Source organism: Bombyx mori, chromosome 22 (genome assembly GCF_030269925.1).
Source record: "Bombyx mori chromosome 22, ASM3026992v2".
In the NCBI taxonomy this organism is placed as follows: domain Eukaryota; kingdom Metazoa; phylum Arthropoda; class Insecta; order Lepidoptera; family Bombycidae; genus Bombyx; species Bombyx mori.
The window spans coordinates 2,341,574-2,367,649 of NC_085128.1; the positions used below are offsets into that span (position 1 = coordinate 2,341,574).

Genomic DNA, 26,076 nt, shown 5'->3' on the forward strand with positions numbered 1-26,076 from the left:
TTAAATATATAATTAATTTAATGTCTAACCGAGATAGGTATCTTGCGAATAAAAAACAGTTTTTAAATAACATTAATTGATTTGAAGTATGTTACAAATTTTGTAAAGAAAAAAAAATCGTTTGGAACTTTAATAGTCTAAAGTTGAACCTACAGAACATATTATATTCTCAACTACAATATACTCATCTAAAATTATACACTCTTAAAGTTGAGTGCAAAAATAGCGTTCACAATATTTATTTTGGAAAACGGTCCAAACGTTATTCTAATTAATTAAACACTTATTAAATTTTATTACGAATATTTTACTGCTAGTTACGCTACAAAATAAACATATACCCAATTATACGTAATCTAAACTGGTCACATTTCAGTACACAATGTGGGTGCAATATTTTCAAACAAAGGCTTTCGTCATGCCGATATTTTGTGCAAAATATGGTCTGAAAATCTATACATAATCTCTGCAATAGTATGCTCGTCAGGAACAACAGTGATACCGTTTTTGTTCCACTGCAGGTTCTTTATTTTAATCTTCTTTCAATAAAAGAGGAAGAAAAATAAAAAAGAATGAAGAATGAATCATGATGCGATAGAGATTTTTGATCAGCTGAGCAGGACATGGCTGTCTTTGGCTCAGCTGATTTTGCAAAGTCCAACTGAATATTAAACACTCAATATCGTTTCTCGCCGGATCTTCTCAGTGGGTCGCGTTTCCGATCCGGTCGTAGATTCTGCGGAGCACTGCTCTAGTTAGGGCTAGTGTTAACAAATTTTCTCAGGTTGAGCCCGTGAGCTCGCCAACCGGTCCGGGCGTAACTGGAATAGCCCCATATGCTACCAGCGAATAGGTAGGGTGAAAAAGTCAATATCGTAATACATGTATGATTGAAGTAAGACTGTCAGAAACATACAAGAAACACATTTAAATGATAAAGTAAAATATAATTTAAAAAGTACATGTTTCACACGTGTCGGTTTTTAAACATACAGTTACTAGCGACCCGCCCTCGCTTCGCTTCGGAAACTGTAATTTATTATTGATTTCTCCACTATTTAATGGATGATAAATACATATAAACCTTCCTCTTCAATCACTCTATCTATAAAAAAACCGCATCAAAATCCGTTGCGTAGTTTTAAAGATTTAAGCATACATAGGGATATAGGGACAGAGAAAGCGACTTTGTTTTATACTATGTAGTGATTGGACACGTACGATCAATTTGTCCGAAAAAAGATATAGATATTAAGTCTAAAACCATAAGAGGTAAATAGTACCTAATTGAAATAATCGATTCGAAGTTAAGCAATAATTTTGCTGGTGGTAGGGCGTATTGTGAACCTGCACGGGTTGGCACCGCCATCCTCACGAATTCTACCGCGAAACAGATGTTTGTTTGGGTTTTTAGGGTGGGACAGCCGATATACAATACAGTTGCGACTTTCCCCCCGTGTCTACAGTTATGTGACTTTCACATCGTTTACAGACTTATTTAGACTTTTAGAATTTATACAAAATATTAATAGCGCAGCGCCACCGCTGTGCCAAGTTAGGGCAGCCATAGTTAGTTGCTCGTTCTCAGTCCTTGCAATGAAGATGACATTTTGTGCATTGACATTGAAAGATGTGTCGTCATATTACGGTCGATTTTTTTTTGTTTCTCTGCTTTGTGTATCGAACGCAGTAATTTGAATTCATTTCGAATATGAAATTATTTTCTTTATCCATTATAGACTGTCATCAAGTTAAAAAGTTATTGAATCAGTTATTTTATGAAACAACCCACTGACCAGGATATATTTTAATGTGTGACTCTTTATATAAACTCTCGAAATATCGTAACGTAAACGAGTAAACACATCAAAACAGAACACCTATAAAAATTAACCTCATTCGTTTTGACCAAGAGCACGTAAAATTTGTAGTGTATTGCCGTTTTTCTTTATAGCTTTAGAGGCTACTTATTTTAAAATAGTTAAACGGTCAACTAGTAATACTAGTAGTCCCCCAGTTGGCGAATCTCGACCACTATAAGTTTGATCATTATTATGGTTCTATTGTCATATTTCTATAATCACCATTGTTTTATAGTAGGTAACAGATTTCGCCACTACAGCCAAATAATATTAAAGATAAACATTATTAATCTATTTTCAATTTGACCACAGACTTTAATAATAAACAAGAGTACCTACACATAGATTATACACTTAATATATTAAATTTTTTTTTATTGCTTAGATGGGTGGACGAGCTCACAGCCCACCTGGTGTTAAGTGGTTACTGGAGCCCATAGACATCTACAACGTAAATGCGCCACCCACCTTGAGATACAAGTAAGGTCTCAAGTGTAGTTACAACGGCTGCCCCACCCTTCAAACCGAAACGCATTACTGCTTCACGGCAGAAATAGGCAGGGTGGAGGTACCCACCCGCTCGTACTCACAAGAGGTCCTACCACCAGTAAACACCAGTACACATTTATGCGTGTGTGTGTCAAATACATGGTAATGTGTGTAATGTTTTTATTTAATGATTTAATGTATTTTCTATGCATAATTACAAAAATATTAACATTCTGCATTCCCTCTCTATATTCTCTATAAGTGTGGGAAATTTTATACTCCTCCATCCGCGCAATTTTCATAAAAAGGGGTACAAAGTTTTTGCTTCACGTATTAATTAACAGATAAAATAATAATATACAGCTTTAATGTCAATGATATAGAAACTTGTTAGTATATTTATTGTGTAAGTTTTACTTATAAAATGATATTGAAAAAATATGCCCCACACCAGATGTATGTTGTATTCAATTAAAAATTTATAGCAGTGTGTACCACTTTCAATAAACTCATTATTGTTCTAAAGGTAGCAGAAAATAATTATGATTATTATATAAACACTATCGCTAGAGTGTACTATAAAAAACACTATAGTCTAAACTTTAAAACCTTAATACTTTTCCATAAACTTGATTTAAAATTGCCTCGAATAAATATTAAGCGACAGTGACGTAAAAATATTGGGTTTCTGACGCGATTGTGCATTGGTACTTATAATTTGATGTAGTTTGTTGTCAGGTAATACATTAATTAGTATATCAACAGCAGTGTCTTAAAGGCACAGCCCACTAAGCTGGATCTTATCAGTGAGTTGCGATTCTGATCCAATAGTAGATTCTGCGAAGTTGCGCTCTTGTCTGGGCTAGTGTTAGCAAATCTTTTCAGGTTACCTACCCGGCTTACTCTGTCTGTGTGAAGCTAGAATAGCCCCTTAATCTTCCGACGAATAGGTAGGAAAAAAAACCATTGTGTTAAGGCTGGATCTATTTCAGCAAATATCACTTTTACTTAATTTGAAAATATTATACAGGCGGTCACCCTTCATGAATAGTCACAGCTAATTCGGCACTGGAAGCGACCCTGCTAAGTGTCGCTGCACGTATCCACTAATACCAATAGATAGTACTGGCTGTCAATATTTAACCTTCACAAAATAGTAGGTACCACGGTATGGTAAAAGTGTCAGTTAGTAGCAAATGAACTTGTGTAGGCGATAATATCTACGAATACTCGTTAGATCACTATTAAGCACTAAACTCCTTAAAATTCTACAAGAGTACTTGTGATGTCTGATACATTGACATTACATTCATTTCGGTTACAGTCTGATACATTCGTACCACAAAATACATGCATTAAATTAATAGTTTGATAAAAGTATCCAAATTTTTTATTAATTCGTTATTGTTTTAAAAAAAAAATAAGCTCAAAAATAAGTACACTTTAATTTTTTTCAAACCATTTACTCGGGTCTTTTAAGACATCACAAGTCCTGTTGAGGTAATAAATATTCTAATTGTTAAACAGCAAATCGGTTACTTTGGTTGCCCTATAGTAGCATTAGCAAGATCTGTCATCTTAGGGTACTTGATGTTGTGCTTGTCCAGCTCACTCTGAGACCACAGGATCATGCGAAGAAGACTGCACAGCTTTGGATTTGTATATTCTTGATTCTCCATTTTGAGTATAGCCGCATTGAGTTCACTTGCAATCTGGTGATCAATTCAATATATTATCTTTGAAAGTTAAGTACTCAATGGTAGAGCAGCTGTTATTGGATACAATTGAGACTAACCTCATGTCTCAAGATGGGTTCCAGCATTAGTGTTGTGAAAATTATCGATTTTGGGAACCACTAAACATGTTGAATTCCATGAGACTGTCTTGTCTAGTGATATAAAAGCAACAAAAATAATCTAGAAACTAGTATATTGTTTGTACAGGACACATAGTTTTTCAACTTAAGAAGTTGTAAAGTAATACCTAGATAAAAGAAAATTCCAATTTCAGTATAATACAGACCCACGTCAAGTACCATTTTTTCATTTTTTATTGCTTAGATGGGTGGACTAGCTCACAACCCACCTGGTATTAAGTGGTTACTGGAGCCCATGGACATCTACAACGTAAATGCGCCACCCACCTTGAGATATAAGTTCTAAGATCTCAGTATAGTTACAACGACTGCCCCACCGTTCAAACCGAAACGCATTACTGCTTCACGGCAGATATAGTGCACAGTGTGAGTCCGCGCGGGTAGGCACGGCGGTGGTACCTACCCGCGCGGACTCACAAGAGGTCCTACCATCAGTAATTACGCAAATTTGCGGGTTTCATTTTTATTACATGATGTTATTCCTTCACTGTGGAAATCAATCGTGAACATTTGTTGAGTACGTAATTCATTACAAAAATTGGTACCCGCCTGGGATTCGAACACCGGTGCATCGCTCAACACGAATGCACCGAACGTCTTATCCTTTGGGCCATGAAGATTTCGAAGTGATGAAATGGTGCGATTACCAAGCAAGAGTATTTTTTTTTTAATTAATTTAGTTTGTGTTATGTATACCATTTGTAAAGTACAAAAAAATACATTAGCACAAATCACCTTTTGACCGTGCGAAGGCAGCAGCAGATCAGCAAAGGGTGAGGTATGTGGATCAGGGAAGGCCAGTAAAGCCAATGACCTCTCTAGTTCAGTCAGAGCATTGGCATCATTGGCACCAGCCTCTGCGAGCGTTGCACTTGCAAAGGCTAATGCCTCTTCAGCACGTCCTGCACGAATCAGCTCCAAAAGTTGTAATTGCTAAAAATATTTCAGTTAACAGTAAGTAGATAGTAATAGTATCTAGAGGTGACCAGGGTTCAGTACCCTGATGAATAGTTAGGTAGACTACAAACAGTGTAGGATCCTCCAATAAACAAAAATTGCAGAACTTCAAACTATTTAATGTTTCTATTTCATGCATCTATGAATGACAACTATATTATGACAAAAATGAAAATGACACTTATATTATGACAAAAAAGTTTGAATTTAACATGAATTACATACCTGCAAATGGAAGTATAAATATCTATCATTATCTAAAAGCTCAGGATGTAATGAATTGACCATAGCAATAGCTTCAGGGATTCTACCACCCTGTACTGCTTCACGGATCATTATCCTCTCGTCCAAGGAACTGCATAGGGCTGGCTCTTGTAGACCTGCCTCCTGTTGAAACTTCAAGGCTGCTTCTTTGAAGCCCTCTGCCAAAAACCAATGACATTCAATTTAATTATATTGTTATTTAGGAGCTAGGGGTCTTGGGCACGACGTGGGAGGAGCTAGAACAGACTGCCCAAGGCCGATATAAATGGAAAAATTTGATTCGAGCCCTACACCCCTGCAGAGGGTAATAGGAAAGAATGATGATGATGATGATGATGTTATTGTTGTACTAATATAATGTATTTATTACAAAGTGTGAACTATTTTCAGTAATGGTCACTCTTATTTTCTCTCATGGCACCCAATTTACACATTAGGAGCTCATCAATACATATTGTTGGGTTCAAAACAAACGTCCAGATGTCAATCATTATGTTAATTCAGTAATTTATACAACACACACAACTAAAATATAGAAGAAATACTGTTTGTTGATACATCACTTTGCTGTGAGAATGCACTTAGGCTTCATCTATATTTCCAGTTCAAGCTCACACCCCGTCTGCTCTATTTCAATAATTAACTAAACTGTACAGTTGACTAAATATTGATCAAAATGGATACATCAAACAATACTGGATGTTAATGTTCATAACAGTTGCTTTACTTATTATTTGTCATAAACTGCTATATGCAAATTACAAGAAAATAGAGGCAATACTAAATCGTTTACCCGATTGCAGGCTTAATTGATCTATACTACAAAATGGAGGTAAAAATTAATTTTAATCAAAATGAAGTTACCTGTTACTAGATAATTCATTATTAACATGTTCATGTCAGTCCGTGATAGTTGTAATTCGTCGGATTTGTTGCGCTCGTGTGAATATTTACGTTCTTCTTTTTCATTGCCGTTACTGTTGTTTTCGAAACTCATTTTATTAATTTTAGTAAAGTATTTTCTGGAAAAATTTGCGTGTATTCGGAATAAACCTTAATTCTTTCTTTGTTATGTATTACAAATACTTCAGTTTTCTTGTAATGCTAAAAAATCCCAAAAACTTAATTATGTATGTATGCACTTGATATTTGACATCAACGACATGACAGTGTATAATCTATGGACATGACCACAGACTGCTGTAGAGAAAGAAGCTTGCTTTCGCATGACATGACAAAATTGTCACAATAAAACTTGACCATTCTCTCACAGACATAGACCTATATAGTAGGGACACGACATATTGTTCTATACGTACAATTGCTTATATAAATAGCACCCATTTTGAAGGCACACACATAAACATATATCTATCTCGTTCTTACTCAGCACTTTAACTCGCAGGAAAAAAATATAACAGTATTTCAGTGCGTACATAAAATGAAACATGAATATACGTAAATGTCTCCGTCTCCGTCTAATGAGGCCGAAAATCCGCCATGTTTAGCGCGCCAAATGTCATTGTCACGTCAGTTCGGCCGTCTGTTTTGGGCATAGACCTATATAGTAGGGACACGACATATTGTTCTATACGTACAATTGCTTATATAAATAGCACCCATTTTGAAGGCACATACATAAACATATATCTATCTCGTTCTTACTCAGCACTTTAACTCGCAGGAAAACAATATAACAGTATTTCAGTGCGTACATAAAATGAAACATGAATATACGTAAATATCTCCGTCTCCGTCTAATGAGGCCGAAAATCCGCCATGTTTAGCGCGCCAAATGTCATTGTCACGTCAGTTCGGCCGTCTGTTTTGGGTTGTACATTATTTATTGACTTTGATATCGATTTAATATGATTGATTATATAAAATTTCATAATTTATCATGCTTAAAACATACAAAAATAATAATTAAAACGTATTTTATAGGATCGCAAGAAAGTCGATGCCCTAAAACTATTATCTATATGTATTTAAATTCATTATGGAGCCCTCATCCGAAAAATCCATTTTTCGGTCGGAATCTATTGATCATGACACTAATCATAAATACCACTTTAAAATATGTCATCAAAACATATTTAGACATTCTGTTTAGATATTTCGGGAAAAAGGCTACCGACAAAATCTCTTCGGAACTATTTAAATAAAATAATTTTATTCCGCAGTGAGTAAAACACTATTGTAAATTTGTTAAAAATTTAATTAAGTGATTTTAGAGAGGAAGTCACAAGGAATGACGTTTGTAATTAACGAATAAATGTTCTGTAGGTGTTTTTTTTATCAGGCGGTCCCTTGATAAGTTTAAAATTTGAATCACTCTCAAGTGAGAGTGATTCAAATGGTGCGGTGCACCTTCCTTGAGGTGCACTGCGGTAGTCTGTTACGGACTTTAGAGTCAGCAAAACAATTAAAATAGATTGTAATAGTCTAAGAAAAACACGTACTCAAAATACGACAACATTCAGCATGCTAGAAATGGGCTGATGGCACTGTACTATGCCATATCTTTATGTTTTGCAGCAAACGACAACTTTATAAAATCAGTGTAGCAAATTTTAAAAATCGTCATATCGTTAACTTGGAAAATTTGAAGCACGAACTCGTCTTAGATTTCACATAATATCTAAATCACATCATCTTTGCACATAACAATATATTTAATTCCTATTAAAGTATAAATTCTACAAATACATTCATACTCAACAATATTTAAAATAAAATAGGCCAAGAACGTTTATCGATAAAACCTACTAATATTAAAATCTTCTGGGCAGCACTAAAACCGCCATGTTTTGTGGCCAGATGACGTCACAGTGGCACGAATTTTTTGTTGACGTTTCATTTCCATAGGTTTCCTACTTCAGTGCTCACAGATCATAGATTACATATAGATTCAAAATTTACTCTATTGTAATGGTTTAATGATTTCCAGTTTAAAAAACACAGAAGGCTTGTTCAAATTTACATGACATTTTGATTAAAAATATTTGTTTGGCTCTTTTAGCACATGCTAATTTTCGGTAGGCAGCGGCTCGGCTTGGTAGGCAGCGGCTCGGCTCTGCCCTTGGCATTGCTGAAGTCCATGGGCGACGGTAACCACTCACCATCAGGTGGACCGTGTGCTCGCCTGCCTACAAGGGCAATAAAAAAAAATGTAAACTGAGATGGCGCTTTTTTTTTTTTTCATAAATCTATCTTGAAGTTTATTAAAATGTGCCTGTTGAAAAGTAGCCAATGATAGTGGCGCCATAGGAGCAAGTGGAAAAATTAAAAAAACAGCGCTTTAAACTAGCTCACTTTGGCTAACCCCATAGACACAGCCCACTGAGTTTCTCGCTGGATCTTCTCAGTTGGTCGCGTTTCCGATCCGGTGGTAGATTCTGCGAAGCACTGCTCTTGCTGGGGCCAAGTTTGAGACCCGTGAACTCACCTACACGTCAAGGAGAAGCTGATATAGCCTCTCAAGGCTATCAGCATAGGTAGAAAAAAACTTCGGCTATGTTCCGCTTTGCACTGCAAGCACTGTGAGATGTAACGTCAATTTATTATACTACGAATTTTCTTTATAATTAGTTATATTGGCAATTGTTTAAAACGGAAGGCGGTACAGTATACTGTCATTAACGTTTTTTATTTCATTCGATATTTTCACTCCAACAAAAAAAAGTTTAAATTTAGTTAATAATAGAAAATTTTGATTTTCAAACAATTTAATGTATAATACTTACAAATTTAATAACCGAAATATTGAAATGAGTGTTGTAACCTTCTTTTCCATATTCCATTATTTGAAATATACTTCAAACACATTGTCATTTTTGCTACCTATCATTATTATATTTTATGCTATGTCTTGAAAACATTGTTTTATTATATTGGCGACGAGTTAAAAGAAATTAAGATGAACGATGAACAATTCGCATTATTTTTACATGCACAACAAAACCAGCAAGAGCAGATTTTACAAATCTTGAAATTGTTGGTACCAGCAGTTTGCAATACAACAGCCAAGAGCGTGACGAACGACTCTTTTACAAAACATGATACGGATAACAAGATAAGTATAATTAAACATTTCAATATGGATAAATACAATCCAGATACATTCAGAATTGACGATTACATTGATTTTTTCGAAAACAAATGCAAAATTCTTGATATCGATAACAGCGACTTACAGAAAGATTTGCTTCTGAATTTACTAACACCAGAGATATTCCACGAATTAAAAGTAGCTTTAACGCCTGATTTCGATATAGCTACATACAGCGAAATTGTTAACAAATTATTAGACCTCTATCGCATAAAAACGACGAGGTATAGAGCCTTAACAGAATTTTGGAATTGCACTAGAGAACAAAATGAAACGATGGAACACTATGCAAACAGATTAAAAGGTCTTAGTCGGGATTGTGGCTACACTAATGACTTCCTGGAACGACAATTACGTGACCGCTTTGCCACTGGATTGAATCATCCAGATTTAGAAACCGACTTGAAACAAAAATGGCCTGATTTAGTTCAAATGGTAGACGGAATACCACGAGAAGTAACCTTCCAACAAATTTTTACAATCTCTCAATCAAGAGAACAGGCAGAACAAGACGCACCACGAACAAGTATTAAAAAAATAAATAGGAGCAAAACCAAAACCGTACCATTACATCAAAATACAACACGAAAATTAAATCCAATGCATTGTTTACGCTGTGGAAAGAAAGAACGGCACAGCCTATCACAGTGCTCAGCCAAGGACCATATGTGTAAAGAATGTAACACGAAAGCACACTTTGAGAGTTGTTGCATTAAGTCTGGACGGGCATACATCAGCTATTCAGAAGGGAGCCGAAAATCAATTAAAAAAATAACAAGACCTCACAAGTCCTCAATATCATCATCATCATCTATCAGTAATAACAAGGAAGAAAGCGATGATGAAGTTATCTGCAGCGTCTTGGGTACACGTAAGAGAGAATGCAAACAAATCGATGTACGCATCAATGACATACCTTGCACTATGGATTGGGACCCCGGCTCTGCGTATTCAATAATAAACACGACATTATGGAAAAAATTAGGATCACCATCTTTACAACCCGCCCCGAAACTTAAGGCCTACGGTAACACAAACTTAAAAACAAAGGGAATTACAAAAGTAACAGTCGAAGTCGACGGACTGCAAAAACTTCTACCTGTGGTCGTAATGAAAAATGCCAAACCAATGTTATTTGGTTTACATTGGAGTGAAGTTTTTGAAATGGAATTTCCAAAACCAGTATACTCCATCAAAACATCAACACCGATGACTCTTAAACAAATATTGGATAAACATGTACAACTCTTTGATGGAAAACTAGGAAAAGTTAACAATTATTACGTAAATATACATGTCAAACCAGAAGCTGAACCGATCCACCTTCCTGCACGGCCTATAAAATTCAGCATGAAAAAGAATATAGAAAGGGAGTTAGATCGTCTGATCTCAGAAGGGATAGTGGAAAAAGTAGATCCTAATATTACACCTATTGAATGGGCTACACCCACAGTTAACATTCTGAAATCTACAGGGGAAATTAGGATATGTGGAGACTACAGAACTACACTTAATCCAGTACTTATTAAACATCTACACCCAGTTCCGATTTTCGATCAACTACGCCAAAATCTCGCAAACGGTAAATTATTTTCAAAAATAGACCTTAAAGACGCATACTTACAATTTGAAATAGCACCAGATTCGAAAAAGTACTTGACGTTGTCAACCCATAAAGGGTATTTCCAATACAATAGAATGCCTTTTGGAATATCGACTGCTCCTTCAATTTTTCAACATTTTCTGGATCAACTGCTAGGCGATATCACCAATGTAGCTGTATATTTTGACGACATAGCTATAGCAGGGAAAGATCTTTCAGAACATTTACAAACTTTATCTATTGTATTCGATCGCTTACAAAACGCTGGCCTAAAAGTTAATTTAAAGAAATGTAATTTCTTACAGAATCAGATTGAATACCTAGGTCACATAATAGATAAACATGGCATCCACCCAACCAAATCTAAAATTGATGCCATAACTAAGGCCCCAGCACCTAGTAATGCAAAAGAACTACGATCATTTTTAGGACTAGTTAACTTTTACGAACGGTTTGTACCACATCTTCACGGAATTTGTTCGGATCTTCATGATCTAACTAGTAAAAAAAATAGATGGCGTTGGACTGATCATGAAAACAGAATATTTGAAGATACAAAGAAATGCATAGCTTCTTCACAACCATTAATTGCATTTGACGAGAAACGTCCCCTTTATTTAGCATGTGACGCGTCCGAAAAGGGATTGGGTGCAGTATTATTCCACAAGGACTCGAACATAGAACAGCCAATTGCTTTTGCTTCAAGGAAACTACGACCAGCGGAAATGAAATATTCCGTTATTGATCGTGAAGCTTTAGCAATAGTATTTGGTATAAAAAAATTTGATCAGTACTTGAGAGGAACGAAATTTAATCTAGTTACGGACCATAAGCCTCTTATACATATTATGGGTGCACGCCGCAACCTTCCTAAACTAGCCAATAACCGATTGGTAAGATGGGCCCTAGTAGTGGGAAGTTATCAATATGACATTTACTACAGGAAAGGTGAAAATAACACATTAGCTGATTGCCTTTCCAGATTACCAAACCCTGAAACTGAACCCTCCGAGACAGAAGGGCTTGTACATAAAATAGATCTACGTCTTTTGAGCACTCGAATGACTGACCTTAACCTATCAGAACAGTTACTTATGAAAACAACTGCAAAGGATCATATACTCACAAAAGTTTGTCAAAATTTAAAAACCGGCTGGAGAGAATCAGAATACAATCCAGAAATGAAACCATTCTACAGAAACCGGACTGAATTATCTGTTGAGAATAAGATACTTATGAGGCAAGGACGCATCGTTATACCTACAGCACTCCGAAAAGCCATTCTTACATACCTTCATCGAGGACACCCTGGCATTTCTGCTATGAAAGCACTTTCACGTTACTATGTTTGGTGGCCTAACCTTGACGAAGACATAGAATTATTTGTCAAGAAATGTACCAGATGCCAACAGAACCGCCCTTGTAATCCTGAACTTCCTGTATTTTCCTGGTCCATACCAGAAGAAGTATGGGAGAGAATCCATATCGACTTTGCTGGACCGTTCGAAGGATCGTATTGGTTGGTATTGTGCGACGCTCTCTCCAAATGGGTGGAAATACGACCGATGAAACACATCAACACCAGATCACTTTGTCTTACATTAGATAACATATTTTGTACATTTGGCTTACCAAAAATGATTATATCCGATAATGGACCTCAATTTACATCTTATGAATTTAAAGAATATTGCACAAAACAGTCTATTTTACATGTTACATCATCTCCATATCATCCTCGGACAAATGGGCTGGCAGAACGTTTAGTCAGAACATTCAAAAATAGAATGGCATCGGTAGACAACACAAATCTCGAGCGCCGACTATTAGAATTTCTGTTTACATACAGAAACACTCCGCACTCGTCCACTGGTAAATCTCCAGCTGAGATGATGTTTGGAAGACAATTGAATTGCATACTTTCCAACATTCGGCCAGACAAAAGAAGGTTAATGCAGTATTTACAAGTAAAAGAAAATATTCGTACCACATCACCGAGTTACCGACCAAGTGACCAAGTATATATTAAAGCACGCAATGATAAAATATGGGAACCAGCGGTAATTACATCCCGAAAACATAAATATTCATATATTGTTTCAACACCAGGAGGACTAGAAAAACGAAGACACGCTGATCACATCAGGCCACGCGAGTCTTCCACCTCAGAAACCCCGAGGAATGAAAGGGCGCATTCTTCTATGCTGCCGACGACTGCTTCTCCAGACATTGGAATGGAAACATCAATTAGCGAAAGGCTAACTAACAATAAGAATTCGGCAGCAGTACCATTACCTTCACCGCAGTCGCCTACAAATGTACAAATTTCTCCAAATTCACCTTCACAGCATTCGAAGTTATACTCCTCACCTGCTCCGGTCTCCACTCCTGTGCCATTTGCTCCGCGTCGAAGTAATCGACCTAAACAGGCACCCCGCCGTCTGATCAACGAGATGTAGATGGGGAGGAATGTTGTAACCTTCTTTTCCATATTCCATTATTTGAAATATACTTCAAACACATTGTCATTTTTGCTACCTATCATTATTATATTTTATGCTATGTCTTGAAAACATTGTTTTATTATAATGAGGAAGCACGGTAAAAGTGATCACGTGATCATTATCTTGCCTCGAATATACCAGCAGTGTTCACAGTAGAAAAATGATATCGATTTATGACATCATACATTTCACTAGGATACTGCAACTGTATTTTGTCAGTCTTAACGGAACGAACTTTTCCCCAATACGAACACTGAACACTGTTCGCAGTGTAAATCGGAGCGTAGCCTTCATAGTTCTATTCTCCATAATCCCTTTTATTCCTAGCGGTATTAAGCGGTGACGTGCGGTGAAATAGAAACACCACAAAGCAGCCAACGGTAATGTCCTCGGCGGCATCTTTCACAGTACTCTTTAAGCAGATTAGACACGCGCCACGGTCAGTGCTCTTTAAGCAAATACCGCCAACGATTCCCCTTTGTCAGCATTCCGTGCCGGGACTTTCTTCTAGCGGGACAGTTAAAGCATTAACACACGCTCGAATTTGGTCTAGCAGACCAAATCCGCCTGACAAATTCGTTTTCGCCTCAGACAACCGGATCGAACAGTTGCAAACCATATCCGGACGTGAACACCTTCAAGTGCACATGGATTTGATTATGTCGTTGAACTCAAAAATCATGGTTGTAGCGGAAAAACTAGCAGCAACATTACAACTAACACGTAAAAAGCGGAAAAAAGAAGAGAATGGGTAAAACTGTATATAAGAGAGCGCGACGCGCTTAGTCACATGAAGTTGATAAGAATTTTAGCTGAAGATGATTTTAAAATATGAATGAATCGGTTAATCTTTGGAGATTTATTAAATTCAGTTAAACCATGGATCACAAAAAAAAATTATTGTTATGAGAAAGTCTGTTGCGGAAGTGCAACTTATTGCCACGTTAAAGTATCTTGCATCAGGGAGAGCAGTATCTTGCATCAAGAGAGTTTCGAAAATTGAACTTTATTTCAATTATATCGTCACAATTACTCTTGCAATGTTTTCAATTTTTTTGTAATCCTCTTTATGTATTCTAAATCATCATTATCCTGCCATTCTCCCAGTTACCTGGGGTCGGCGCAACATGTTTTCTCCTTCCATACTCTTCTATCATATACCATTTCTTCGCTCACTCCCCTCTTACCCATATCGTCTTTCACGCAATACATCCATTTCTTCTTAGGTCTACCTCTTCCTCTATATCCTTCCACATTCATAGTTAACATTCTGTTACCAACCTCAATTTCATTTCGTCTCATCATATGCCCATACCATCTTTAAGTATTGTAAATGTAATTGTTGGCTTTCAAATATCTGGGTTCCAATAAAGATTGTGAGATGTATCACACAAACATTGAACATCGTTGTATAATTTAAGAACTTCAATTAATACATCGCGTTCGGTATCGGGCGTCTTTCTTGGCTTTCCGAACACTAGTCGTAGTTTGTTCGGCCTAACCGTCCACACGACCGAATTCAGTACGGTAGCCGACCGTACCGAATCCGGTCCATATTCGGACCGTATCCGATGTTCAAACTACTGGACCGAGGCGGACTCGTTTAATAATAATTATGTTCGTATATCCTACAGACGCTCTGATTTGGTTCAGTGTCCATGAGGGATGATTCACGCTACACCGTGTCGCGACCGGACCGGGCCAGTCATTCATGTTGCATCAAGCTGGGTGTATTCGTGTCTATGTTATGTGGTTTTTGTCAGCTAGTGATTTCATCTGTCGATAGACTTGGCGTTTAAGTAAATATATAATTGGCAGCTATTGAAATTGCCATCGGTGATGAAGTATTGGAAAAATGAAGCGAAACTACTAAAAAAAGATGGGTGTACATCCAACCTGGAGAGAGCGAAAAGCAGAAGGAGAATTTGCTTTACTTTACAAAGAATTTATAGAAGATGAGAACAAGATTTCTCATCGTATATTTTGCTGTTGAGCTGCTCATCTTACTAAGATTTGACGTTGACTGCACTGCGGGTGCATATGTTCATGTTAGAACGTGTCGGGGCCGGACCGTGCCGGAGCCGGGAACCAATATCCATCGACATTTCAACGCCGTGCCCCGGCCGAGTACTGGCGGCGCACGGCCGGGACACGGTCAGGCATGAATCATTTCATACAAAAATACATAATGTTTGGCCGTGCTGTTCTCCGGTCGCGCACTGTATAGCGCGAAGCATTCTTAATGCGAGTTTTTTTTTTAACGTTCTCGATAGCGTAGACGCTGAAGATGACGCATCCGATTCCAGTTTGATTCTGTGGGATATAGATCGTAGGCCCGGATGGTCGCGTTCCTAGCTCTTAAGAGATTCTTCTCTTCTTAGATCTTAGGAGAGTCTGATGCGGTGGAAGCAGTCTTCCACATCCACTTCTTTAGAAGATCTTATGGTCGCGGAAGAAATGTGTTCGGTCATGATGTTTATGGATTCGACGGTGTCGAGCTTCAGCTAAGCTGGTGATCAGCTTCTTCCAATCCACCATGGTCTTCGTCACAGGGTCTGGGTTATGGGGCGACCGAGCTGCATGTAACAGGTCAGTGGTCTTAGTCGAATTTTGACATTACCTCGACGGAGCGTAAGCGCAGAGTTACGTTCCGAAGCAGTGCCAGGTATATTGTGCTCGGATGGAGCGCGGTGCTATACGGATAGCATGTAGGGGTTGGAGGGCCGTCTAGGTCGAATGTGAGGTCGCCTGTAAACGCGTCGAGATGCCTACCGCTCACATTCGTCCGATGGCAGTTCCGTTCCACCTATATATCATCATCATCACCCTGTATATCTCCACTGCTGGATGTAGGCCTCTCCTATAGTCCGCCACAATGAACGATCCTCCGCTTTCCGCATCCAATCTCTCCCAGCATATCGCCGCAAGTCATCGGTCTAACGGGCAGGGGGACGCCCAGCGCTGCGCTTACCAGTACGCGGTCTCCAGTCCAGAACACGTCTGCTCTATCGGTCACCGGTTCTGTGACACGTATGTCCGGCCTATTGCCACTTCAGCTTGCTAATCTTTAGGGCTATGTCGGTTACGTTGGTTCTTTGACAGATTTCATCATTACTGACTCGATCCATCAAAGAAACACCTATATAGTGTGGTGGCAATTTAGATCACCTGCTAGAATGACAGCGTCACTCGAGCAGTGTCGATGTCACTGCTCAGGAGGGGCTTGTGGAGGGAGGGGGGAGGTATACGGATGCGATGACGATCGGCTGGTGTCCCGTCAGCGCGATGTGGCACACTGACGCCTCGATATGAGACCAAGGGGGTAGGTATCGAGTGGGACGCAGTGCATGGCTTTATAGTAAATGGCAGTCCTGCACTTCGGCTGCCTGTCCACCGGAGCGGAGCGAGAAAGTAATGCGGAGCGCAGTTTAGTACCTACGCGACGAGTCAGTTCATACTGTGAGCGCGTCTGGCGCCCGCGCCCACCCTCGCTTCACAGCTCCGCTTACCGATTTGGTATACACTTTTAAACTAGTTCACAACTCCCTGTCCTCTGATCCATTAACGGTGCTTTTAGGCACCATAAGCACCAGTCACCGTTCTCGTCGAACCCGTCGCTTGCGACGAAGGGCTCGACAAGCGAATTAACCCATAGACACAGTCCAGAGTTTCTCGCCGGATCTTCTCAGTGGGTCGGGTTTCTGATCCGATGATAGATTCTGCGAAGCACTGCTCTTGCTAGGGTCAGTGTTAGCAGCACTCCGGTTTGAGCCCCGTGAGCTCACCTACACACGTTAGGGTGAAGCTGAAATAGCCTCTCAAGGCTATTAGCGCAGGTAGGAAAAAAAAAGCTGCCCACTGAAGAGAAGCAGAGATTTTGCGCAATCTTATTGGTTAATATTTCTGTTTGTTCGCTCCACTGCCTCGCTCCGTTTCGGTGGACAGGCAGCCTTAGGGGCGGTGAACTTAATCATGAACTTAATCATGTAAGTTACTCATGCAAGATATTTGTGATAGAAAATAAAACTACGTTCTGGGTGTTTAGCTAATTTAATTTCAGTTCTTAAACGCCAATAACCTACTAATAATGAGCTGATAATACAATTTAAAAAAATCCTATCCTATTTTCATTGAATAATGCTTGGTAACAAATCATCGTTTTCGTATTCAATCAAAATGTTTTTTTTTAACTAAACAATAATATAAAACAAATCCCAATAATGTTTGTCAATGTGTCGCGCAGAATCCGTGTGCGGCGACATTAGCTAAAACGGTGCATTATTGAGAGCAAAAAAATAACTTAGAAAGTCTTAAATAAAGCTAATTAATTATTAATTTTCTAGTAAGCCGTGTATCAGTATGAATAAAACACAAAAAATGAGTGATAAATTTCGGCCATGACCATTTTACAAATACATTAGATTACAAATTACCAGACATCTGATACGAAGGCCATTCCGTCGAAGCTTGTCGCATTTGCAACTACTAGCAACGACGAAAAAAAAAACTATAACTATAATTCGACAACATTAAAATACAATAAAAAAGTAAATCATACCATTCAAAATAATTATGGCTAACTAATTCACAAACTCTTGAGGACAATGATTTAAAGAGGCACTCTGCGTGAATTTATCATGTTATTATATACTAAACTACAGGTCCGTTTGTTTAGAAAACGTAAATATAAAACGTTTGTATATATTTTTGATTCGAAAATTCAAATCCTACTTGTCAAATTACTATGACATATACAACAATGACCATAACATTGGCCATATTGTTAACAAAAGACCAGTTTTTTTTTTAAACATTAATAACATCTCAGTACAATTTTCAATTCAAATGCGTGGCATACGTTTAAATCAATACTTTATAGCGAACGCAGTCGCCATCGTCCCAGTCTATGAACACAATTATCCAGCGAACCTTATCTAAAGCGTTATAAGCTAATTATGTTTATGTGGCATGAACCACGGAATTCAACCAGGACAAAATATTGTGTTAACAATGCACGCAAACAAACTGCTTACTCTTAATATCATCTCTGTATTTATACAAATTTATCTTATTCTTAAGAATAATTTAACTTGCAACATTGCAGAGAATGCATTAAACTTCTTTTTACACTTTTAGTGGTACAGACTTTGAATAAAATGTACATTTCAACAGTTAATGTGTATAATAAAATTTTATACACTAAGTAAAGTTTGTAACATGACAAATTTCTGTCAATATGTTGAAAATTCTGTAGTTGGTCATTTGTATTACATTTTTTTACTAGTGCATCAAACAATACAAGTCCCAGTCGAACTCCGCCGCAATCACAATGTCTTCATTTGTTAAGATACTTATTCTCCCGCATACATTATTCACATATACGAAAATATGTTTGTCTTGATATATTGGCGGCGTCACACCACGTTTCCGCCTCATGTTGTTATTAGGACAGATCTGAAAACCGATTTTTTTTTTTTTTTTTTTATTGCCCTTGTAGGCAGACGAGCATACGGCCCACCTGATGGTGAGTGGTTACCGTCGCCCATGGACTTCAGCAATGCCAGGGGCAGAGCCAAGCCGCTGCCTACCGCTTAATACTCTCCACAAGCCTCGTTTGAAGAAGGACATGTCATAGCGCTCGGGAAACACCGTGGAGGGGAGCTCATTCCATAGCCGGATGGTACGTGGCAAAAAAGATCTCTGGAAACGCACTGTGGATGACCGCAGTGGCTCCAGGTAGTATGGATGAACTCTACTCTTTATAAAATAATAAATTATTTTTATATAGGTAAAGCATAATACTTTATTATCAGTGGACAAAAAACTCTAAATGTTTGTTAACACAATTTTATTATGTGTTTATTGTGCATCCCTTGGTAAGCACCAAGCGTTTTATGCTTAAGGCCACAACAACTTCAATAGTTAGCTCGATTTGCTATTTATGTGTCTTTTTAGTTTTTAAACTACATTTATGATTATCAATATCAGTGTCAGCTTGAATTTATCTGAACCTTAAGTTACTTTTCAGTGATGTAGAAATCTTAAGACGTCTCTGGTAAAACTATATTACAATGAACTATTACAGAAAATCGAAAATCTAGGATTGTGATTGTTTTAACAGTACACATTTCTTTTGTTTTTTACTTAATAAATCATATAATTAAAGGATAAGACAAAGATATCAATATCCGGAAAATTTTACAATGTGAAACTGCTTGCTTTTGTGATTATAATTGTAAAATTCGCACCTATTGGCACTGGAGCCATCTCTTATCAATTAGTGGCCCTAACAACCAAAAAATAGCACAATAACGTCATCTAAATGAGGGTAGACGAACGATATTGATTGAGGTCGTATCATAAATCGCACCATACTAAGGGGCCTATATGCACAAGAACAAAGGTGCGACAATAATCAAACCGAATACAAGAACGCGAAGCGAGACTATACGTGAAGCAATTATATAGTAAAGAGCGACACCTATTCAGTATGCAAACAGCAAGCATATATTGTATGTACAGTGATACTATAATTTTGATCCTGAGAACTGTCAATAAACATATGTGTGTTTTAATTACTTCACCTTGTACATGAAGTTAACATAAGAGGCCCAAACCTCAATAACAAAGGTAAAACCATTTTTTTGAAGTAACATTTTTTCACAAAGCAGAGAACCAAATGGTATCCACGGGCAAGAGCTTGTGTAAAAGGACAACTTTGTAACAAATACTCACAGCTGGGTACGAGGTCCTGGTGCATGTGTTCGGCGTCCATACCGAGCGACATGCACGTGCTGGGCGGGGGTCGGCGCTGCACCTGTAATTCACCAATTTTTAGTTAAAACCAAATTAATTAATTCTAATTTAGGAACCAACTTAACTAGCTAATAACATCATCAAAACCAAATAACTGTTTTATTAGGTAATTAGTGGAGATGAGCAGCCAAGCTCATGGCTCTTAAGTTTACTTAGAGGTCATTAAATGTTAATGACCTCTAAGTAATAATTAATTACACATACTGTAAATGAATTAAAATTATAAACAATACAATGCACGTATTTCTTAAAGGACTAAAAATTTTATTTGTGCCATATAAAAATCTCCAGCAGTTAGAGCTTCGGAGAAACCTCCTCACAATGCACACTGTGTCGAGAATGACAGCTTTCTGCACTAGGTTTTTAAGCCAGCTGGATTGTGAAAGCTCCTTAAGGTGTTGGTTAAAGCTCTTCAGCATTAAATCATGCACTTGCACAACCATCAGAAGATTAAATATTTTATCAATGTATCTTTATCCTTTTCAGTCTTCTGGAGGTCTTTTGAAGTCGTCGTGGTCTAACGGATAAGACGTCCGGTGCATTCGCGTTGAGCGCGATGCACCAGTGTTCGAATCCCGACGGCGGGTACCAATTTTTCTAATGAAATACGTACTCAACAAATGTTCACGATTGACTTCCACGGTGAAGGAATAACATCGTGTAATAAAAGTGAAACCCGCAAAATTATAATTTGCGTAATTACTGGTGGTAGGACCTGTTGTGAGTCCGCGCGGGTAGGTACCACCGCCCTGTCTATTTCTGCCGTGAAGCAGTAATGCGTTTCGGTTTGAAGGGTGGGGCAGCCGTTGTAACTATACTGAGACCTTACAACTTATATCTCAAGGTGGGTGGCGCATTTACGTTGTAGATGTCTATGGGCTCCAGTAACCACTTAACACCAGGTGGGCTGTGAGCTCGTCCACACATCTAAGCAATAAAAAAAAAAAAAAAGGTTCTCATTGTGGTGAATGGAGATATCAACCAAATCAAACCCAGCTGTTAACAGGATTTCATGCTTATTGAACAGGACTATGGTTACCGCAGGAGTCAGTAGAGCCTTTTCAAGAACTGATTAAGGTTGGTATTGACAATAACATACAGCAGAATCTACAAAACCATATTTCAGGGCAAGTGAATGTTACTGAATATTCCAAGCCACTTGCTTGTATCTATGAAGTATTCTTGCTGTCACAAAAATTTGCAACCAGAAATAATTTATCTAATACTTCTACCTGCATCTAAAGCTATAGTATAAATTCCTAATAGTTATTCATAATGATAACTCAATTCATATTTGCAGAGATACATAACTTTCTGTTTCCTAAAGAAGCTAGAATGTAGCTAGACCACAGAACCTAATTTAATACTTTAAGTATAAAAATATTATTGTACCTGATCCAGGTTGAACCTCACAAAGGCTTCATACTGTTCAGCAAGCTTGGTGCTGAGTACAGACTCATACTCAGCACGTAGAGCCACCTCCTGATCATGGAGCATTCGCTCACAGATCATACGAACCTGAATAAACACATTATATTTATAATGATAGGGGGTGCTTCAGAATGAATAAACAATAAAAATAAAAAAACTTAATTGTGTTTTCTGTAACATAATAAGAAAAAAACATTTAAAGCCCTTAATCTCTTTTAAAATTTATATTTTAAACAAACAACTTACTTTTTACTGAATGACAATAAAGAAAAATCCTTTTTAAAAACTAAAGAGTTTTAAATAATATAGGCTTTTTCTTTACACATTTTTAATTAAAATGAGGTGGATCTAAACCAGAATTGAATATAAAAAATGGAGCATTAATTATTAGACCTGTTTAAAAGTGAATAGTGCACGAGTGCGGGCACGTTGTGGGCCATGAGCTGATTGATGAGGCGGTGAACAGTCTCCTTCGGATCCACTTGATGATGAGCATGATGCAGCAGAGCCGTTGGCCAGGCGCAGCTGTCCACGTCTATGCAGTCGTTTAATCTCATCATAAATCTCTTGTGCCATGCGTTCTGTAAACATTTTAATTTAGTTAGGAATTAAGTTTATTGGCGCAAAATGAGTCATGATGATCCTTGTAATTGTTATAGATCAAAACTGAATATGTGTAAGAAGTATAAGTTCATTTATGATGATGAGCAAAATAACCCACTGTCCACCTGGTGAAAATGGATTTGATTGTGTTTCTTGATTTAAGAATTGATTCCGGGCTACTTCACAAATTCAAGTTAACAAGTAGATCTAGTTCTGAAGCCTGTGTGATATTGCCAATATTCATAGATCACATAATGCTTTCAAATGTGTGAAAGCTTAGACAAACATGTGCAGCCAATTATGTCATACACTAAAAATTTTAAAACCAGGAACAGTTTCCTGGCAGTGGAAATTTACAGGCTTGCACAAAAAAAAAAACCTTGATTGTTTTTTTATTGAACAAATATTTCATGTTATGATGAACAATAATTTTTACTCATGTAATTTTCAAATAAAAGTAATGTTCAAAAAAACACAAATTATTGTTAAAACCCTACTGTCTACTAATTTAAATAATAATTGGTTTTATTATTTTATGTGTTTGAAATATTTAGAAATTACTATTTTGTAGTTTGATTTGATGTAGCCATAACCAAAATAAATAAACATTTACTATCTTAAAAAAACATTTTACAAATTTATAGTCTTAGTAATATCATGATGATCACAACTCTACAAAAAAAATTTCATTCTTTGTCTTAACTTTTATACTGTTTTTCCAGTTAATTATTCACAAAAACGAAAATAAAATACCTTTTTTTGGTATAAAGTTTGCTTTTGTGATAGTTATAGTAAGTAATAATACTAATTTTTTATTTTTTTTATATATTTTAATACTTTAAAAAAAAACGCACTATGAGAGTGCGGTGTTTACATTTACACAGTGCCACTAGATGGCACTAGAGTCATAAACAATGATCAGGTGTTTTTTACAAGCCCAAAAAAACTTAAAATATCACGAAAGTGTAAATACGATGCTGATGCATTTTGTTTCATATGTGGTCAATTTATTAAAGTTCAAAAGCAAACTGTTTCATGCCATGTATTTTTTGTTCGTCTAATTACAATCTAAAATATGGAAATTCTATGCTGCGTGTAATTAATCAATGATTTTTATAAAAATAAATTAGTTTTAAGAAAACTCTATTTAAAAATTTACTTGGATTAAATCAATCAACCCAGATTAAACCATTTATTCTGTTAATTAAAGTTTTAGACTATTATCTGTAATTAACATTTTCCATTTATTAATGTTTTAATAGTCTGAAGTTGCAGGCAGCATATCAGCTATGCCCCTCTGTTATGCTGATGTTCATGACCACTCACCATCAAGAAGGCTAAATGCTTGTTTACCTTTTAAGGCAATGAAAACCTAGCTGTTCTTAATTCCAAAAATACCACATGTTTAATGTAATAATTAACAATGTGAGGGCCAAAGTCTGTAAAATTACATAAATAAACACCACATGCTTTTAACAAAACAAATTTAAATTGCCACAGTTGCAAAACGAGTCGGAAGGACAAGTACTTTGGCTCATCTGCATACTTTGTTTGGACAATGATGAATCAGCTGATATTGACTATTCATTCACAAAAACGAAAATTTCATAAAAATTCGGGCGAAAGATAAATTCATCGCGTTAGTTAGTGGTTTCGATACTATTTTGTCACAAAGATCGAAACCACAAAGCATGAAACCAGTAATTATGTCTGTTCGTTCACACTGCAGTATTAAATTTCAAGTGAGTGGGTAACTAATCAAAATCTCATTTATAGTGTATCTTTATGGGGTAGTTAGAAGAGCACGTTCCAGGCTTTTCAGAATACGTCTAAAATCATTCGATGTAAGAAAAAACTTCACAAAAGAACAAAAAATGCACGCAACGATCTTTACGCAGTTTACGCATCACCTATCTCGCTCTGACACAATAAAATGTTTCTAAAATTATGGCGCAAAGTAAATTTTAATGCCAACTAGAACAATAAAAACTTTAGTTTATTACTAACTAAATTTATTACGAGCTTACAAAACAAATTGAAACTCAGTAAAGTTCGATGTAAAAAAATAAACAAACCTGGGGTAATTTTCACAGGTGCACTAACGGATTCTCCAAATGAAGATGGTTTCGATTCTGATGTTTTTAACCCAGGACTTGTGCTTGGACTTGCTGCAAATGGTGAACATCTTCTTCTCTTTGTAGGTAATTGCGCCTTAGACTCCCAATCCAGATTTCTTTTTAATGTAGCACACGCCATTTTCTTTTTACGCCCAACGAAATCCTCTGGTTTACGTATATGTCAACGAATTTGTTTTAATTACGAATATAAGAAAATGAAAAATAATATTAAGCCCCATACAGGTAATACACGAAAAAAATATACAATTCGTTTTCAAGTTACAGTAAAGTCCGATGTTTTAAATTTAAAAAGATTATTTTGCACCTTCGTTTACCCGGCTGCAGCAACTTCACTCAATTGAATTTATTTTGATCTTTTGTTATTTTGTTGTCGAAATGTCGTGTCAAAATGAAAGACGTACCAACTGCAGCAACAGAACCACAGATAAAAAATAACAATTTAAGAAAGTCTCAGTATTTCCAAACGACTTAACTATCGAATACCACAATCTGTTTTCGTAAATCGTTCCCGACTGAGCCTATTCCTATAAAAACCAAGGCGAAAGTTTCTGTGGCTTTTTCTAGCCTTACAGTTTCTGGTAAGGCGTAAGTTCGTTTCCCATCCTAGCTATTTAAATGATTGGCTAGTTGTATCCGTATAATATATATTTAAATGTAATTCCATAATTTATAATTAATTAATTTTAAACGTAGTCAATTCACGTTTCCGGAATACAACGTGGCAAGAGGCTATCTACGAATGAAACATGTATACCTAATAAATGTATAAAATAATAACTAAATACATTTTGTAAATTTTGGATTTTAAACATAAATTTTTTTAAACTTTAAATTTTAAGCTTCTTGCGTATGTATAGTCGCCCGATATAGACCGAGTTCTTATGCTGGATGACGGTTTAAAACTTATATCCTTCGGGAATAGTACATATGTAACCTTTTCTGTATGAAAGGTATCCAGTGTCTTTCGGTGTGCCCCTGACAAAGTATATGAGAAATTTTATGATAATCGATTAAGTAGTTAAGACATGAAATCGTAACGAAATATGAAACTCGCTTTCATCTACATCATAGTATGGGTGAGTTTGTGCCTAATAAAAATAAAGATGTAAATTTGAAAAACAAAAATGTGAAGTTCACGTACTTACATTACGTTCTCACGTTACGATCACCTTTTTACAATTTAACTCTTAAAAAATTAATACAAATAGTCCCGTTGGCTCTGAAAAAAGTGTATGCTCACAGATGTGAGTTAAAATTTATTTTTATTGAGTAGTCCCTTTTCGATCGCTGTTTGTGAGCATAGATTATATACTTAATATTTGTTCGTGAGGGATGTAAATATAAATATTTCAACATTAATTCACAATTAACATTAGTATTATAGCCGCCTACCTTGTCTACATTGGTTCTGTGATCACGGAT

General features: G+C 36.7%; 2 protein-coding genes across 4 annotated transcripts; both read right to left on the bottom strand.

Moving 5' to 3' along the window:
* Positions 1-3,830: 3,830 nt before the first annotated feature.
* LOC693093 (BWK-1-like protein) lies at positions 3,831-6,662 on the bottom strand. 2 transcript variants are annotated; one of them, NM_001046846.1, is given in 4 exon segments: positions 3,831-4,063; positions 4,963-5,160; positions 5,410-5,606; positions 6,313-6,570. In NM_001046846.1, coding segments are annotated over 4 exon segments (705 nt in total). In that variant the 5' UTR covers positions 6,446-6,570; the 3' UTR covers positions 3,831-3,886.
* Positions 6,663-17,697: 11,035 nt separating this feature from the next.
* Positions 17,698-25,644, bottom strand: LOC100862827 (akirin protein). Of its 2 annotated transcripts, NM_001257048.1 has the most exon segments (5): positions 19,110-19,120; positions 20,402-20,483; positions 21,875-22,000; positions 22,307-22,494; positions 24,592-24,772. In NM_001257048.1, coding segments are annotated over 5 exon segments (588 nt in total).
* Positions 25,645-26,076: the final 432 nt, after the last annotated feature.

Coding starts and splice junctions, on each gene's coding strand:
- LOC100862827 (XM_062674827.1), bottom strand. CDS start 24,772: ATGGCGTGTGCTACATTAAAAAGAAATCTGGATTGGGAGTCTAAGGCG. Junction 22,495..24,591: donor ACCTGTGAAAATTACCCCAG/GTTTGTTTATTT, acceptor AAATGTTTACAG/AACGCATGGCACAAGAGATT. Junction 20,484..21,874: donor TGAGGTTCAACCTGGATCAG/GTACAATAATAT, acceptor GGTGAATTACAG/GTGCAGCGCCGACCCCCGCC.
- LOC693093 (XM_062674835.1), bottom strand. CDS start 6,445: ATGAGTTTCGAAAACAACAGTAACGGCAATGAAAAAGAAGAACGTAAA. Junction 5,607..6,312: donor AATGAATTATCTAGTAACAG/GTAACTTCATTT, acceptor GGTTTTTGGCAG/AGGGCTTCAAAGAAGCAGCC. Junction 5,161..5,409: donor ATTTATACTTCCATTTGCAG/GTATGTAATTCA, acceptor AAATATTTTTAG/CAATTACAACTTTTGGAGCT.